At 42.4% G+C, this 19,513-nt stretch overlaps 1 protein-coding gene across 1 annotated transcript in view; it reads right to left on the bottom strand.

The window, feature by feature from the left end:
- Positions 1 to 19,370, bottom strand: part of LOC139664361 (phospholipase D1-like) — a gene marked incomplete at its 3' end in the record, with an annotated part of 24,658 nt that extends 5,288 nt beyond the window's left edge. The window contains exons 1-9 of the mRNA XM_071543156.1: positions 19,210 to 19,370; positions 7,796 to 7,966; positions 6,588 to 6,751; positions 5,891 to 6,033; positions 4,751 to 4,862; positions 4,555 to 4,620; positions 4,119 to 4,177; positions 3,491 to 3,583; positions 1,822 to 1,974 (exon numbers count right to left, since the gene is read on the bottom strand). Coding sequence (XP_071399257.1) covers positions 1,822 to 1,974; positions 3,491 to 3,583; positions 4,119 to 4,177; positions 4,555 to 4,620; positions 4,751 to 4,862; positions 5,891 to 6,033; positions 6,588 to 6,751; positions 7,796 to 7,934 — 929 coding nt within the window. The remainder of the gene's footprint in view (positions 1 to 1,821; positions 1,975 to 3,490; positions 3,584 to 4,118; positions 4,178 to 4,554; positions 4,621 to 4,750; positions 4,863 to 5,890; positions 6,034 to 6,587; positions 6,752 to 7,795; positions 7,967 to 19,209) is intronic.
- Between the last annotated feature and the right edge of the window lie 143 nt (positions 19,371 to 19,513).

The following is a 19,513-nucleotide window of genomic DNA, read 5'->3' as shown; positions in this document are numbered from 1 at the left end:
ATCTCACATCCCATTCGCTATTCAACTCGCTACTTCAGGCTGCGGCCGACAGACACATGGCCTATCTCATTTGTTCATGAAAATCTTGATATTGATTTGGGGACAATGACATGGCTGATAGCTAGCTAGTCTTGTTGTTAAATATACTGTCAAATTATATTTACTGTTTGTTATTGACTTTGAATGTTGCTAGCATAACGTTAGCTTTCTGGCTCATAGCTGAGCCAAAGGGTTCTATGAGCTGAGCGGACTAGAGATATCTCCTGCTGCCAAGTCGTATCTGAGGTTCGTCCTATTTACTGGAGCAGTGAACAACGTTTCCATTGCATAAGAACCTTATGGGATGGTAATGATTGTTCCAGGTATTAGTCAAACCCTCAGGTGTTACCAGGCAAACTGAGTTATGGCTTGTGAAAAACTTTAGATTTTGATTACAAAACGCATGAAAATATAAATTAATGGTCTTCATTTTTTTTTCTTTGGCAAGTGACCATGGTATAAGCGGGATAATGACCTTCGAGGAGTCCATTATCAGGAATTAATGGACTCCGCTGCGCGTTGGACGGTTCTGGCCTCCCCGTCGTCCATTAATTCCTGATAATGGACACCTCGTCGGGCATTATCCCTTACTTAACACAGTTAGAGAATGTAGAAGAATGACTGTTCTGGTCATAGTTTCACTGTTATCTCTCTACCTACAACACAGTCATGGGATTCTGGACAAAATCATATCTGACAATAAAAATATTCTCAGATTTGGGTCAGAGAGACAAAATCTCATCAAATGGGGGTCCGTGGCCCTAATGGGGACTAAATTATGGGTCCTTGATATGAAAAAGGTTGAGAATCACTGACCTAGTGAAGAGAGACAGGAAAGATTGGGGAGAGAGAGAGAGAGAGGGATGACATGCGGTAAAGGTCCCAGGCCGGATTCAAACCCGGGACATCGCAGCTACATGGTGCGCACCTCAGACCACTGAGGCACCAGGACGCCCCCCTTGATTGGTTGTTGATCAATAACAACGACTCAACGATTACCTCACCAAGTGCTGAGATTTCTGTTATGGTTTCAAGACTCCCAGTGACGCCCCAAAGGCAGAAAGATAACGATGGAGGATGGTGCTATGATGAGCACCTGGAAGCTAAAAAGCCTCGGGATAAATAAAGTTTTATGAATTGAATTGAATTGAATTGAATTGAATAGAGAGCCTAAGTCCCTCCCCTTCCGCTGTCCCCCATGGGACCTTGGGGGGACAGCGGACAAAATTAAAGGAGCATCAAGTAATGTACAGTATTTATCTATCAGCAACCAAGGAATTCAGCAAAATTGACAGTTCTCTGGCATGACAAAGCAGTTTTATTCTTCCAGTACTCGGCATGGCCTCAGCTCTCCACTAGACTTCTCTGTTGGAGCTCTGATCTAATTAGCTGGCCTACTCCGCTCCATTATGAAAATGTGACTTTATTATTTGTGTCCATTACAGGCCGCCGTAAACTGTGCCAGAGAACTGTCAGTTTTGCTGAATTCCTTGGTTGCTGATAGATAAATACTGTACATTACTTGATGCTCCTTTAATTTTGTGCGATCAATCAGTGTAAGAGCAGACGTCACTTTGGTCCAGATGGTGGAAAATCTCATTTGGAGCAAAAACACTTTATTTATAATGAGCCTGTTTGTTCAAAGCGTTTTCTAAATAACTTTATCTGGACTTGGAAACAGAACAAGTACTTTGTGGAGGCTTTTTACCCAAGAGTGCCTTACAAAGTGTATTCATCATGGGGAATCGAACCCGTGACCCTCCAGTGTTTACAGACACAGACCTGGACAGGCTGTCGACGCGGACGCCATGTTTGGTCTCGGTGTCCTTGGAGTCCATCTTGATGCTGAACTCCTTGTCCACCAGCATCACGAAGGAGATGGCGCCCGAGTCCGGCTTCATGTACAGCAGGAACGAGTCCTTCACCACCAGCCAGCTGCACCCACACACACACACACACACACACACACACACACACACACACACACACGCCAGATACACGTCTTGTGAATTAACAGAATTGTATCCAATTCCGGCCACTTGGTCGTAATTTCCGGTGTTTACCGGCATTTTTACATGGAGTTCCCAACCGAAAGCTAAGTGACGTAAATTCATACACATTTCAGAAGCTAGGTATCAAATTTCAGAAATATCTATACACCTTTAAGCATATAAAACACTAAGTTATGTAGTAGAGAATCGGTATTGGCTGATAAATGGAAAAATAAGAGCCTTGAGTACATAGTCTGCACTTATTACAAGTATCTGTAACATTGTGAAGGTACAGGAAGGGTTAATAAAGGGTTAATATCGAGTATATGAATACACCGACACGGACGAAAGTTAAGTGTCTGGAATTGGATACGAATTTTGAATCTCAAAAATAGGTGCGCTATCATCCATTTGCAGGGACTGGAAGAAAATCAATTCCAAGTTAAGGTAAAAGCGATATTAAACTTTAAAAAAGACAGATGGAGGATTGTTAATATATGAGAAACTTCAGCGAAAACAGTATAGGATGAAATATATTGGTATTTGATTGTGATTTTTTGGTCATATGCTTTCCGGAATTGGATACCCTGATGTTAGAGGTATTGATTTACTTTTGAATTTTTATTTCAGGCTTTAAACTGACGCTGTTAGAGTGAGTGCAGCTTTAGAACAAGCCTCACTTCCTAGATCCATATCATTACAAGCAACTGATAGTACAGAGGTCAAGGGTCATACTGCCGTCACATTAGGGCTCTGTCTCATTCAGAAGGTCGCGTCCTTCCTTGATCCCCAACTAGGAACCTTAACTGGTGTCAGACAGCATCGTGTGACTGCAGTTACAGTTACACTCCACCAACAGCCAGTCTGATCAAACTGCTGTTTCAAAAAAATGTTTAAGAAATTATAAAAATATGCTTTTAGCTTTGTGTACCCTGTGAAAAGTAAGCCATGTCGTTTTTACATATAGAGCGGATACTGTGCAACCAGTGAATTTACTGACCATCAAATTAAACCTTGAATAGGCACAGTTTCATTTATTTGTTTGTGTTTTTGTATTTATGTTTTTAGTCGATCTCAGAATAATAATTCTCAGAGGGTGTTGAGAGAAAACCTAAAACTTAAAACCGGCTTTCTTACTGCTGCTTTTGAAAAAGTTGTTTTTATTTTTTTCCACATACTTTTTACACTTTTTAAAGGTTTCCTCTCATGTTCTTGTGTCTTGTGTCTGTTGCTGTCTGCAGTCTTTTTCATGACCCTGAACTGTTTTTAACACAATTTGCAATCAAATAAACTGAACCTTAAACCTACACACCTGAAATGAATTATTGCCTTTACTTCCCCTCACTGACTCAGATGTTCCCATGTATCTGTCTGTCAGTGTGCTGTGTGTATGTGTGTGTGTGTCAGTGTGCTGTGTGTGTGTGTGTGTGTGTGTGTGTGTGTGTCAGTAGGCTACTGACCGTTTGGACCAGCGGTAGCACATCTTGCTGTGACCGCAGCAGTTCAGTCCGGGGATGCGATGGCCGCCGGATCTCTTCAGCACCATTCCCTCCCTGGAAGACAGAGAGAGAGACAGAGGCTGTTTATAAATACAAATCTGTGTTTCTATCAAAAACTGTTTTCAATACAGATACCGGTTCAGATAATCTAATTCCTGCTTGTAAAACGATGCTTTTCTCGATGCCTTTGAAAGCTCATTCGTTATGTAGTGAGTTATTTTTGGTTTAAGTTCTGTTAACTAGCATCAGTAGATTTTCTCAGTGCAAAATGAAAAGAAAGCTTCACCTCTTTTCCTGAATTCCACATTTTGAAGCTTTTGGATACCAACAGAATGAGATCATTTTACTTTTCGTGATATTTAAATGGTGTAGAAAAAAAGTGGCAGTATCTTAAAAAAAAAGGCAGATCACTCTACTGTGTTAGATAACACCGCTCTTCTTGAAACCAACTGTGTTGAACTGGAATCAAAAGGAATTCTCTCAAACAGTATTTTTTTTTTTTGACTTGTTTACAAAACCTAACCTAAAGATTGAAAGAGAGATTTTTTTAGATGGACGTCCATAAAGTTATTGATAAAGTTATTCTTACAAGCCTTTTGGTCCCAGGTCATGGATAAATGAAAGCTGACTGACATCAATGAACTCCATCTGAAAGAGAGGAAAAAAAATGTAAAAAATGCAGTATACAAAAATCTGACACCAGAAACGTCTTAAAATCTTTCAAATTTGCTTGCAAAATAGAAACCTTTCAGCTGATACATTAAGTTGTGTTTTGAGATATGAACCAATTAACATCAAGTAACTTTTTTTTTTTTCCAAAACTGAATTTTGCAGTGGACTCCTCATTTCATTTAGAGTCACTGTCATCATTATCATCACAACAGTCTTTATCTTTCTGCCTTTAAAAGGAAAAGGTCTTCAGTTTTGTCTGAACAATGAGACTTAAAGATGTTAAGCCAGACGAGGATAAGAGGAAAAATAAACTCTTTCTAACTCAATAAATCACATTTTCTAAGCATCCTTACCGTCGCATGGTAGTTTCTGTACATTGACATCTTCAGCAGATTGTTCAGATAATCCTCCAGTTGTTTCTGAAACACACACACACACACACGCATGTCAGAAACATGTCAGGTGCCCTTCACGAAAAAACAAACCCCTATACTGACAGCGGAGAGGGCGAATGTCCCGCCTCAGGCCGGTGATTGACAGCTGCGTTACCCTGCGGCTGGAGACCTGCTCCTCCCGGGCCAGCTCGTCTCCTCCTCCTCTGGGCAGGTTGGGCATCTGCCTCGCCTCGCCCCGCCGCACCGACTGCCGCCTCACCGTGTGGCTGCACAGGAAGTGACACGGGTTAATAACCATGAAGAGAGGGGAGAGAGGGGAGAGAGGGGATTGTGATTTGTGGACGTATTTCCGAATGAAACAGAAAGTTAGTGTGGGAAGTGGGAAGCAGTATAAATTAAAGTGATCTCACTAGTTCACAGAATTTTCTAGAAATGAATGTCAATATGTTGAAACAAGGCAGAATAAGGCAAACCCCTTCATTAGTATTAAGAAAATGACACTTTATTCGAGAAAATTCTTGAACCAAGTTGATTTGCATTGGAAACAAGTGAAACTCCCAGAGGTGTGACCAAGTCAGCTTCACTCGAGTCCCAAGTCAGTCTCAAGTCTTGAGGCACAAGTCTCAAGTCAAGTCCCAAGTCTAAATGTAGATTACCAAGTCAAGTCCATGTCATTAAAGTCAAGTCTCAAGTCTAAATGTAGAACAGCAAGTCAAGTCAGAACAAATCAAGAGTCCAGTATCAATTTAATATCTTAAAGAAAACGAAATATCTAGGACTTTTCAATGCAATATGGTTTTAATAGGATAAAAACTTGGTAAGAGCATCATGAGTTTGATTTCTATAATCAGTTTCAACTTCAATAAATTCAATCATTCCATACAAATTCAGAAAACAGAATTTAAATTCAGTCGTCTGCTGGAACAAATCTCATCACTTTCAATCTGAGTCATTTACACAAACACAAGATCTCAAGTCAAGACTTTAGAAACCTTTTCAAGTCATCAGAGTACAAGTCAAAGAGATGTGTTTAGGTCCCTTTAGGTTTCTTTTTCTCACCTGAACAGATTATATTTCTTTCTTTTTTCCTCCCTCACTGTTTTCAACATCATTTGTATAAATTAAACTCAACCAAATCCAATCCAGAATAAATGTAGGATTAGGTTTAAGTTTAGCTTTACCTTCAGTTCAGTTCAGTCCAGTTTAGTCCAGTTTACTAACTTGTGATGATAAGCCAGAGGAGTTGTGATGAAGAAGAGTGGCTGATGAAGCAGCAGCAGCAGCAGCAGCTCACCTGCGGGACGGCAGCGGCAGCCTCATGAAGGTCTTGTAGGTCCTCAGCTCTCGGTGCAGGTCCAGGAAGTGTTTCTCCTTCCTCTTCACCACCCAGGTGAACTCTCCGTGCCTCAGCTCCATCTTGAACACCGCTGGCATCGACTGAACACACAAACCGTTTACATTTTAATACTGTTATTCATATCAATGTAATGCTTTACATTTTAGGCTTGAAGGTGCTCCATGTAGCATTTTTAAACATCAATATATCATCATATTTTTACACTGGTATTGCTACTTTTACTTAAGTCAAAGATGTGAATACTGCTTCCACCACTGGCTTCAACATGGTATTAATGATCCTTAATGAAGAGCTGAACTTCTGAGAGTGTGAAACTGAGAGAAATGGCTTTAAAAGTTGTATTTTTTCCTACTGAGCCAAATGAGTTGTAAGACGATCTTTAAAAATGTGATTTGTTGACTAGAGAAAAGAGGTTATTTTTTTTATCATTTAAACTTTCTATGGCAGGAATTGTTTAATATGAATTCATTCACTTTAAAAGAGTCAACAGCAAAAACAGACCAACTTTTAGCTCACTGAGGAACAAAATGATCAAATTTGTTTAAGAGCACATTGTGTGAAGACGTCTATGTGTGTGTGTGTGTGTGTGTGTGTGTGTGTGTGTGTGTGTGTGTGTGTGTGTGTGTGTGCGGACCTTGTTGACGCTCCTCTGTGTGGTGACGTTGAAGCGGTCCTGGGCGGAGGTGAAGCGCTCCACCTCCAGGATCTTGGCGGTGATCGGAGAGGAGAGGAAGACCTTGGCCTCCGCCTCCTTGAACCCCACCGTGTTGTAGATCGCCGTGAAGGGCAGACGCTCCTCTGCAGGGAGACACCGGCAGATCACATATCACACACACACACACACACACACACACACACACACACACACACACACACACACACACACACACACACACACACACACACAGAGAGAGATGGCAGATAAACACCAGGACAAGAGCGCAGGTCAGAGGACAGACACACAAACACCGTGTTCACTGCAGGGTGAACTTCCAGAGTCAAGCATTGCAAAAAATTTCCATCTTAAACTATTTAATCCAATATTGAGTCATGAAATATTAAGTTTTCTTGAAGTGAAAAATCAGCCAACAGGCAGGGTGAGAAAATTTGACTTGTTTTCTATGCAAATTAACTTGTTTTAGGAAGTTTTCTTGAATGAAATGACAGAATATACATGAAACAAGTGAAGCTGAAGTGAAAACCCCAATGGAAAATTCTTCTAAGAAAAATACTATTTTTAGACTGAGTACAAGATTCAGTCCCTCTCTCTCTCTCTCTCTCTCTCTTCCCTCAACAAGTACCAACATCAACAAGTTGCCCTTAAAGCTGGATTTTGTCCAACTTTTGTTCACATTAAAATAAAAATAAACAGAATGTACCACGCATGAGCAGTGTGTTTCTGTCTGTGACTCTATGCGTTCATGCCTAAATATCCCATTTGCCTGCAGTTGGTTAGTCTGGCCTGATTCTAAGGTCTTGACCCCTGTGAACTCCCAGCAGCCTCTAGGAGGAGTTGAGATGATTCATGTATGAACGATACTTCTGATAATCTGCAATATTCAAACAGCATCCTTCATCCTTCATTTGTTTTTGTGCCACAGAATCTTGCCCATTTATCTGAATAAAAGTGAAATAATATTGACTGTTCCCATAACAGTGCATTCAATTCATAAATTATGATTGCACAGTAATTAAATAATTGTCCCTGCAGCCACAAGTCATCACCACCGTGACACACAATCCTGTTCCACACCGTTCACAATCGCACAAGCATCCAAAATACACACACTCCTCATGTCAACACACACACACACACACACACACACACACACACACACACACCTGGGAGGTTGGCGTCGGCGGTGTCATACTCCCCGTCTCCCAGGTCCAGCTCGCGTGTGTCCAGCTTCTCCATGATGTCGGTCATGTCGGCGGCGACCAGGTGCAGCGTGCTGGAGGTCGGCTCGGACTGACGCAGCATGGCTAGCACTCAGACCGGAGCCCCGGGCTCACCTGGAGAGACGGGGGAGGGGGGGAGGGGAGGGGAGGGGGGAGAGACAATCAATAGTTAATCAATTAATCAATTTTATTTATATAGCACAATTCATACCAGGCCAGTTCAAAGAGCTTCACACACACAAGAAAGAGATTAAATAGTAAGAAAATAAGAGCATGCAGATACACAAATACACAAACATGTACACAATTTGACTTGATTTCACTAAAATAACAAAAACATTTTCAACGAATGCTACTTATTCCTATTAAAAGGCTTAGCTGATGAAGACTGTCATGCACAGTCGCTTTGGACAAAAGCGTCTGCTAAATGACGTAATGTAATGTAATGTAATGTAATGTAATGTAATGTAATGTAATGTAAATACTGTTGACAACATTGACTGACTTTTCTCTTTACTGGGAAAATTACTGTTTGGTATCTACAATAACAATAGTAATAAACTTAAAGAATTATATATAATCAATTTGATGATTATTTTAGCAAAATTTCATATTCATAAATCCAGATTTAGCCATTCTAAACCTTTATTTATAGTATTTGAAAATGAAACCAAACAGTACATTAAAACCATTTTTAACTCAAAAAATAAGAAAGCTGCAAAAACCATCTATTTGTGTTCTTTGTTTAATGTTTTCACTTAGAAGATTCCCCCTGGATCTGATGCTGTTTTGTCTGTGTTAATGACTTCTTTGTTTGTTTGTGATTTCTATTGTCAATAAAAAAAAAAGTAATGTAAATACATAGACATACTGTACATGCATACATACATACAGTATGTATACACACAAATACATAATACACATAAATATTATACACATACTGTACATATTATGTTGCACTGCTGTACTGTGAGCCAATTTAACAATTAGGGAGAGTCAAATCTTAAACTTGGTCAGTCCTGGGTTTTGAAATTCCTCTGACAGCTGAAGGTCAGAATGTGTTGAAGTGAACTGAAGTCAGCCTGAGGCGGCTGACTATTAGACTGAATGTGTAACTGTTTTCTACCATTGTGCAAATAATGAGGATGAGGGTTTCACTCGTTCATTAACCATGTTTCATGTTATGGTCTGTAGACTCATGTGAAGTCGTTCCAAAACACTATCTGTCCGTTTGGGAGGAAAGTCTTGTAAAAATATTGTGATTTCATTACAATAATTCAATTTATCGTGCAGACTAAGGTCAGGAAAACATAAATCCAACCAGGAACTAAATATTTCTGTCTATATGAAAAGGCTATACATCCATTTTGCAAAAAAAAAATCGTTCAGTTCCCCTAAAATATTGGGTATCCAGTCAGTAAACATGTTATCACTTTGTCAAACAAGGACTTGAATTACCTACAATCCTTGAAAAAGTAGCGGTATTTCTTTTAATTTTGTGCCATTAGATTTCAGATTTTTCTCAAATTTTGGCTTTTTTTCTTGTGAAATACTGAATAGTTTTCAGCCTCTAGACCAACTCTGACAACCCTCTGATAACTCTGACAACTCTAGCAACCCTAGCCTGTGATGGGGGTTTCAAGTAAGCATCACTTCATTTTCAAGGGTCACATGCTTTGACATACATTGGTGATCAAAATAAACCATAAGTCCAGATGTCAAAAATGAAACAACAAAAACACTTAATTCTTAATAAGCCTAGTACAATGGGTGACTATTCCGGTGGCCGCAACTGCTCTAATCTCAGCAGTAACTGAAATGAAGCCCGACTGAAAACACAGAAGAAGAGTTGGTCCCGTTGGCATGGAAACGCTTCACTGTTTCCAAAACCTAACTACTTATCTGTGAGCAATGAAATGGTCCAGGCTTCACTTTCTCTTTTCAGTTCTCTTTTCATGCCCTTCACTTTCTCCCCCCTCTCTCTCTCGCTCCATCTAACTCTATCTGTCTGTCTAGTTCTGTTTTATCTTCATCTCATCCCTCCATCTCTCTCTCTCTCTCTCTCTCTCTCCCCCCCCCCCCCTCCCAGCAGCAGATCAGATCAGACGAGACTCTAATCCAAACAGCAGGATTAGCGGCCGGGGGAGACGGAAGAGGAAACAGAGCAGATTTCAACCACATTCCTTAACAGGAGTGTGTGTGTGTGTGTGTGTGTGTGTGTGTGTGTGTGTGGAGGACAAAACAAAAAAAAAAAGCAGGTCAAAGTGTGAAGCACAGTGTGTGTGTGTGTGTGTGTGTGTGTGTGTCTGTGTGTCTGTGTGTGACAAGGATTGGAGGTGTGTACACTGACACAGGAATTACCAGCACAGCGAGAGAGGGAGAGAGAGACAGAGAGAGAGAGAGACAGAGAGAGATAGACAGAGAGAGAGAGACAGAGAGAGAGACAGAGAGAGAGACAGACAGAGATAGACAGAGAGATAGACAGAGAGACAGAGAGATTGATTATTCATCTAACATGCCAGAGAGAGAGAGAGAGAGACAGAGAGAGAGAGAGAGAGAGAGAGAAAGACAGAGAGAGAGATAGACAGAGAGAGAGAGAGACAGAGAGAGAGACAGACAGAGATAGACAGAGAGATAGACAGAGACAGAGATTGATTATTCATCTAACATGCCAGAGAGAGAGAGAGAGAGACAGAGAGAGAGAGAGAGAGAGACAGAGAGATAGACAGACAGAGACAGAGAGAGAGATAGACAGAGAGAGAGAGACAGAGAGAGAGAGACAGAGAGAGAGAGAGAGAGAGAGACAGAGAGATAGACAGACAGAGACAGAGAGAGAGATAGACAGAGAGAGAGAGAGACAGAGAGAGAGAGACAGAGAGAGAGAGACAGAGAGATTGATTATTCATCCAACATGCCAGAGAGAGAGAGAGACTCTCAAATGTGATATTTCAGACCTTTAATTACAGCTCTCCCACCAGGCCAATTACTGAACTGTTTCAAACACCACAACACAGCTTCATGATGCCTCGTCCCTCCAGGTTTGATCCAAATCAGTTACAGCCTTTCAAAGTTGGACATCTTGTCCTTTGTCCTTGTCCTGGTGGATCAGTGGTCTGAGGCACCAGGTCCGGCCCAAGACCTTTACAATAATAATCAACTTTATTTGTATAGCATCTTTCTTAACAATGTTAAAACACAAAAGAAGGACCAGAAAACAATTTCAAAAAAAGTAAAATATAGGGAATAGATATAGCCTAAAAGAGGACATATAATTAACTCTAAAACCACATACATACTCCCAGTCTTTGCTGTCTATGTAACAAAAGTGAAAATGCCCAAAAAACAATCTAAAAAAAAAAAAAAAAAAGAGATCGAACAAGAAACAGAGATCGATTTATATCCATTTCTATACAGCGACCTAGAGGCCATCTGACGAAGCGCAGCACCTCACTAACCCTAATCTGACTGACTGACTGACTTGAATTTGCCTCATAATGCCCTTGGCTGCAACGTGGGAAAAAATTCTCATTTTACTATAGCACCACCATCAGGCCAGCAAGTGTCATTTTCTAAACACGAAAACACAGCGCCAAAATGCATCGTCCCTCCAAGTTTCATCAAAATCACACCAGTGTCTGAGTGTCAGTGTCTGAGATTTAATTCTAGCGCCTCCATCAGGCCTATTATTAAGTTTGATAATGCATCGTCCCTCTAAATTTTATCAAAATCGCACCAGTAGTGTCTGAGATATCGAGTTCAGACTTTTGCCATTTAATTACAGCGCCCCCTTCAGGCCAACCAGTGTCATTCCTTAAATACCTGAACACTGTGGAAGATGCTTCATCCCTCTGAGGTTCATCGAATAAATTTGTGGTAAATTTGTGGTGTTTGAGACACGCGTGTGAGTCTATGTGTGTGTGTTGCGGCGGTTTTGGCGGTGTGTGTTTGAGCAGTCATGCATGACGATGTGTGTTTACCCGTTTCTCCTCTCGCAAAAAAACAAGAACAATAACTTCGGCTGCAGTGGGTGACGTCAGGAGGCTGAGCAGGTCCGGCCGCCCGAGCCGGAAAGTTCTCTTCCGTCAGAACAGCCTCCCTCCCTCCCTCCCTCCCTCCTCACAGCAGCAGGACAGGCCCACACTCTTCTCACTGTCCGCCTTGAGCCAATAAATCTCAACGCTGCATTTCTCTTTCGCAGCAATCCTCTTTTCTCCCTCGTCCCAGAGGCAAGGAGGTCTCTTTTGTCTCCTCCTCATTCACAGTTTTGGCATTTACTACACACTGCTGAGTCACTGTTTGTCTAAGATTGAACAAACTGGACAAATCGTAACTCTAGTGCTGCTTTCCCTCCACTGTTTGCTGCTCTTTTATCTCTACATTTTGCTACTTTATCGTGAAGTAAGAATCCGATGACGTTGTCATATAAATAAATGTCTGTTCTGCCACTCTCTATCTCTAGCCTGATATTCAGACTGAATGGCCATTTCATTTCCACTCCATTATTCAGCCTGAGATTGCCTCCATGTTAGCCGTTTTCTGTGTGGGGGGGTTGATTTTCCCTGAACCGATCGCTAATGACCGAGAATCACTAGTGACTGAAGTATCTGAACCAATCACTAGTGACCGACGTATCTGAACCGATCACTAGTGACTGAAGTATCTGAACCGATCACAAGTGACTGAAGTATCTGAACCGATCACGAGTGACCGACGTATCTGAACCGATCACTAGTGACCGAAGTATCTGAACCGATCACTAGTGACCGACATATCTGAACCGATCACTAGTGACCGAAGTATCTGAACCAATCACGAGTGACCGACGTATCTGAACCGATCACTAGTCAAGTCAAGTCAAATTTATTTATACAGCACATTTCATACACAGGGCAACACAATGTGCTTTACATAAAAAGACAATACAGTATGCATATGCAATATGCATCAACAAGTGTTAGTGCAGTTACACAAGAATCAGTGCAGAATATGCCACTAGTGACCGACGTATCTGAACCGATCACGAGTGACCGAAGTATCTGAACCGATCACTAGTGACCGACGTATCTGAACCGATCACTAGTGACCGAAGTATCTGAACCGATCACGAGTGACCGACGTATCTGAACCGATCACTAGACGAATCTGAACCGATCACTAGTGACCGAAGTATCTGAACCGATCACTAGTGACGACATATCTGAACCGATCACTAGTGACCGAAGTATCTGAACCGATCACTAGTGACCGACGTATCTGAACCGATCACCAGTGACCGAAGTATCTGAACCGATCACGAGTGACCGACGTATCTGAACCGATCACGAGTGACCGACGTATCTGAACCGATCACTAGACGAATCTGAACCGATCACTAGTGACAGAAGTATCTGAACCGATCACTAGTGACGACATATCTGAACCGATCACTAGTGACGACATATCTTAACCGATCACTAGTGACCGACGTATCTGAACCGATCACTAGTGACGACATATCTGAACCGATCACTAGTGACCGAAGTATCTGAACCGATCACTAGTGACCGACGTATCTGAACCGATCACTAGTGACGACATATCTGAACCGATCACTAGTGACCGACGTATCTGAACCGATCACTAGACGAATCTGAACCGATCACTAGTGACCGAAGTATCTGAACCGATCACTAGTGACGACATATCTGAACCGATCACTAGTGACCGACGTATCTTAACGATCACTAGTGACCGACGTATCTGAATCGATCACTAGTGACGACATATCTGAACCGATCACTAGTGACCGAAGTATCTGAACCGATCACTAGTGACCGAAGTATCTGAACCGATCACTAGTGACCGACGTATCTGAATCGATCACTAGTGACGACATATCTGAACCGATCACTAGTGACCGAAGTATCTGAACCGATCACTAGTGACCGACGTATCTGAACCGATCACTAGACGAATCTGAACCAATCACTAGTGACTGAAGTATTCGGCCGCTCTGACGTTTTGGCGAGCGGCCGGCGAGTTTACTAACTTTACCAAGAATGTTGGTCGTTTTTGACAAAATGTCGTCTTTGCAAATACAATATGTTGGTTAAGGTGATTTCAACAAATATTATCCTGCCAAAACGGCAATGAAAAACCGTTGGACGAACGGTTCAAACTTTAGTCCCGCCCACAAAGGCGCTGATTGGCCTGATCGTTTTTTCTGATCGAGAAATCGCCGTTGAATAGAGCAACACCAGACTCTCTGAATCGCTCAACCAAATCTGAAGAGTGGAGGGACGAGATTCAAGAGTCTGGAACCAGACTACACAATCACCGACTGATATAACACAAGCTTTTCCATTGACTGTTCTAACCATCCACACAGGAAGTGATGCGTTTTATATAATAATATAATAAACAGAAGAAGAAGAACTGGGTAGTTAGCATGAGCAGCAATAGCCACCATGGCTGAACAGACAAAGAGAAGAGAAACTCAAACTGCAGCAACAGAAAATCCAAGCTCCGCCCACACTGTTTGATTGACAGGTGATCTGTGGGAAAAGCAGTGCAGAAACACCACAGTGAGGCTGAGGAACAATAATGGAGACCAAATAGCCAAAAAAACAAACAAACAAACAAAGCAGGAATCTCGTGGATAAGTGGTAGTTTTCTGTGTTTTAAGTAGTTTAAGTAGTTGAGTTTTGTACAAGGCGTCAATTCACTAAACCTTACATTATGGAAAAGTCCCTGCTTCTAATTGTTCGCCAACAAAACTTCAAAACCTGTGAACATCAACTACATTTTTGGGTGCAAGTTAAACAATTACTGGTGACGGGCAAGACATTCATATTTAGTGAATGTGATAATTTATGCGATGTAGGAGGCTGACTGGATCCCTGGTGTACGAGGTCTATTCCTGCCTCACAGTTCTTATACGGATCATCTGTTTCAACAAGCTTCTTCTAAGAAAAGGATTTCTGTTTGGGTTCCACAGGAAGTGAAATCATGGTTTCACTGCGGTCCATCTGCTTTCAGTTCCCCCTCGACTCAGACCTGACACCCCCACCCAGGGGCGGTCTTACCATCAGGCAAAGGTAGGCGCCTGCCTTGGGCCCCGGCAGCCAGAGGGCCCCCAAAAAAGACAAGAATAGAACTAATGTAATCTTGTTTTTAATCAATATAAAATAAATGTACTTTTTGTTACAATAAATTATTTCAATTTTCAGTCATGGTCACCCGCCCTAATCAGTCAGGCTATAGTGGGCTATTCTACTTCTAGTGCGATTTTGCTACTTGTCTACTATTTTGTTACTATTTCGGTACTTAAGAAAATTTTCCTTGCCACTGCATCAGTAGCTGAGAGAGAAGTAACACCCAAAACAAAACAAAAAGCAAGCTGCACAAATGGGGCAGAAAAAGAACAAAAAGTGCCCTTTCATGCATAGGATGGATTAAAAAGGGAGAGGGTTGGGATTCAGGGGGCCCCATGCTTGCCTTTGCCTGGGGCCCCCCAAATCTGCCCCTGCCCCCACCTACTGCACTACTACTACTATACACTACTATAACTCCCACAACCACCAGCCACAGGATCCTGGGTGACTGAGATTGTCCTGTAGCCTAGTCTGTCAGCAGCCAAAGTGCCTTTGAGCAAGACACTGCTAACTCCTGAAGCTACAGTACATCCCTAAAATGTAACACGGATCATAAGAGTTAGTTGACTGAGGTATGACTGATATGGGATTTTTTAAAACGCAGATACCAATATTTTTTATACTGAATTTCACTGATAGCTGATATCTTTAAATTTGACTATTTTCATGTCAAAAAAATGATAAGTATTCAGTGTTTCCCTCCAGAGTTTTCTTCTCATCAGGGTGGAAAAGCCTCTGAAACAGCAAGGACACTAAAACTCTCCACTGAAACCAGACTGGTGAAATTCTTTTAGTGTCAGCAGCTCTTTAAGGCAGAGTGACACATCACACCTATTCAATGGTAGAGAAACTCTGGGAGACATTACTGCCTTTTTTTTTAATAAAAGCCTAACTGGTCAACAGGTGTTCCAGCCTGTTTTTCTGTAGCGGAGGTCAGAGATGAAGCTCCATCATGTCAGAGGAGAACGACACGACTGGTTGATATCTGATGTTTAATAAAAGGCCAATAACAAACTGAATATATCAGTCTAACTGTAGTTTAGAGTGTGATACAACAGAAGATCCACACAAAATGCTCAACATGAAGAATTTAAGACAGAATGATGTTTCTTCTTTATTAAATTATTCATACCAGAGCATTTTTGTATTTCACTTTATATTTTCTTTGATCCAGGCAAAGTCTCCAGAACCGGAACAAGTCTGCAAAAAGTTTTCATCAAATATTCTTTCTTTCTATCAGTCTGTCTGTTTGTCTGTCTCTCTCTCTCTCTCTGTGTCTATCTCTCTGTGTCAGTCTCTCTCTATGTGTCTCTCTCTCTCTATGTCTCTCTCTGTCTCTCTCTGCCTCTCTCTCTCTCTCTGTCTCTCTCTCTGCCTCTCTCTTTCTATGTCTCTGTCTCTCTCTCTCTGTGTCTCTCTCTCTCTCTCTCTATGTCTCTCTCTCTCTCAGTATGGAAAACAAACTCTCGCTTGATGCAAATACCTCATGCCTCTGCAACCTGTAGCGTACTACCATGAAACCGTAAACACATGCATGTGTCCACACACGTGCACACACACACACACACACACACACACACACACACACACACACACACACACACACACACACACACACACACACACACACACACAGAGTATAGGCTGTAGTATGCAAACTCTTTCAGACTTAGTGTCTTCTCTCTCTCTCTCTATCAACCGAGATTAATGTAAAAACTAGACTTCCTTCGCACATTGTTCCATTGTTTTATTGAAGCAGAGTGTGTGTGTGTGTGTGTGTGTGTGTGTGTGTGTGTGTGTGTGAGAGAGAGAGACGTGTCTAGCGGGCGATATTCACGCTGGCATCTAACAAAAAGCTCTTGGTGAAACCGGTGCTGCAGGGCGAGAAAAAACAAAAAATGCCCAGAGGGGAAAAGAGGAGGAAAAAAACAGAAAAAAAAAACAAGGAAAGGGAAGAAAGAAAGAAAGAAAGAGGGATCAGCCAAAGTAAAGAACCAGTCCAGTTCTGAGCAGATCACTGAGATTAGACAAAAAAAAAAAAAAAAATAGAAACCCCACACAGCTGGATGTGGGAGCACAAAAGGCTCCGGGGCGGCTCTCGGTGCTCATATTCCCTAGCTTGTGTTTCTCTTCCATAAAGTCCGAGCTCAAACACCCGGGGCTTGAATTACGCTACAGTACCTGCTGACACACTCTTATGCAACGCTCTTTTGTCTCGACGGGGACAGAGACTCATCGTCCTCCAACATCTATATAAAAACACTTGGGACGGCTCCATCGGGTCCCGACTGGAACCTTCACGGCGGCGGGGAAGGCAGGAAATCACAGAGAAAAACAGATCGGAGCTGCGAGAGGTTTCTTTAGGGACGAGGGTTTGAAAATAAAAGCATGAAAAGAGATGGAACAGGTGCAGCTTTTTTGCCACTTAAACACGTAAAAAGGCCTTAAATCTTCTGTTCTCTGGCACTTTTTCATTGAATTGGTATATTTTTCTTGATCTTGAGATTCTTTTGTTCTCTTTATATGAGGCTTTTCTCCCCCACAGATATAATATTTCTTTAGTGCATCTGTTGTCAGCAGGGACGCAGAGGAGGGTGAACCCAGACTCGTACTATACATCATAGTAAACGGAGTCTAACTGATGGAAATTATATGAGGATACAGGGGGGTCTGTTAAGGAAAAAAATATATAAATTCACTGATTTTTGTTCAGATCACTGGGTGTTTGCCTTATGATGCCACAGTTCACCCATCTTTTTATTTACCGTTACATCACCGGTTGTTTCTTTTCATGGATTAATTTCAAGGCCCATGGGCACCCTGCTTAGAGAAGGACAACAGAGGAAAAACAGGCAGAGAGTCCTTTTGGACCAAGCTCCTCGGTCCGGTCCAGGGGGCGGGGCCAAAGAGGTGAATTTTCTTGTACATCGCTGGCTGTTTAACTCTGACTGAAACATTGAAAGCGACCAAGGCTTCCTTTCTGACAGAGAGAAGTGCTGAAGAGTGACAGGTGTCCATGTTATATTTCTTTTTTTTTTCCGGATATTTCACAGTCCAGTCTGTTTTTCATCTAAATAATCATCAGACAATACAAGTCAAAGGAGTTCTTGCAGTAACTGAAACTTTGTCCTGCATGTAGTGATTATTTGCTAAATCTTGAGTACACACAATTGTTTAAAAACAATCAAGCTATATTGTATTCTAGTTCATTTTTAACTCTTCAAGCTCGTTTATATGGCAATGGTTCTTGGACCCCCCAAGTTAGTGTTGCCCCCCCCTCTGGCCCCCAGTTAAAAAGTCCTAGATCCGCCCCTGGTCCTGTCGCCCCGGTTTCCAGCCTCTCTCCCCCCAGCACGAGTGCCTGTTGTCGGGTATAACGTGCCGTCTCTCCCTGGAGGTCTGGCTCCTAAAGGTGGGTTGTGTGTGTGTGTGTGTGTGTGTGTGTGTGTGTGTGTGGGTGAGGAGGGCGGAGGTGGGGTGGGGGGGGAGGGATGCTGTGTGCCATGCCCAGCCCAGTCAGCACTCACCCTAATTGGGTACAGCATGGACCGCTCACCCCCCACCAACCAGCCCACTGGATCTCTCGCCAGCCAGGTGGCAGGGTGTTGAATCCTCACACACACACAGACACACACACACACACACACACACATACCCAGGCAAGCAGACTGACACGCACACAAAATCGCTATTTTTCCCCTTTTCTCTGACTTGCAGTGATGCTCTTTCTCTCCCTGCGTCCATCTTTAACTTTCTCACACTCTCACACACACACACACACACACACACACACAGGCAAGCAGGCTGACACACACACACACACACACAAAACAGAAACACAAACGCACATAAAATCCCTTTTACTCTCCTTTTCTCTGACTTAAACTGATGCTCTCTCTCTCTCTTTTTAACTTTCTCTCTCTCTCTCTCTCTCTCTCTCTCTCTCACACACACACACACACACTCAAATATGTTTCAGGTTGTTAAGTGGTCCACCTAGTTCTTCAAGTCAGTGAAGTCATCCTTAGCGGCACTCAAAACATTTTACCAAACATTTGCCACTAATATTTGGCAACACACACCGGCTATAAACAGGAAACCACCAGCAGCCTAGAAAACACTGTTTAATACAATAGCAGGAGGAGCATGAATTACTCTCTCACACACTCACACACACACACACACTCAGAAAGTCACAGCGGCTCTACACACAGCTCCACTGACCTGAGCCCACAGAGGGAAGCCCATCCCGTCTTCACTTCTCCTGTTCCCTCGCTTCAGAAAAACAAAACCCACTGTCCGAAAAGAAAAGAAAAGAAAAGAAAACTCTTCTCTCCTCCTCTCCTCTCTCTCTTTAAACTCCTCACACTCTTTCCCGTCTCTCTCTCTCTCTCTCTCTCTCTCTCTCTCAGTCTGGGAGAGAGAGAACGGAGTGAAGCGGCAACACAGGGAGGGAGGGAGGGAGGGAGGAGGGGATCCAGCCAGGGAGGGAGGAGAGGAGATCCCATTGGCCGGAGGAGGGGTTTCA

This window comes from Centroberyx affinis, unplaced genomic scaffold (genome assembly GCF_046629955.1).
Source record: "Centroberyx affinis isolate AG114_WGS23_722 - 3 ecotype Tasmania unplaced genomic scaffold, CSIRO-AGI_Caff_v1 ptg004247l_1, whole genome shotgun sequence".
Lineage (NCBI taxonomy): Eukaryota > Metazoa > Chordata > Actinopteri > Beryciformes > Berycidae > Centroberyx > Centroberyx affinis.
Note: the sequence above shows the minus strand (reverse complement) of the source record. Positions and strands in the feature narration are given on the sequence as shown.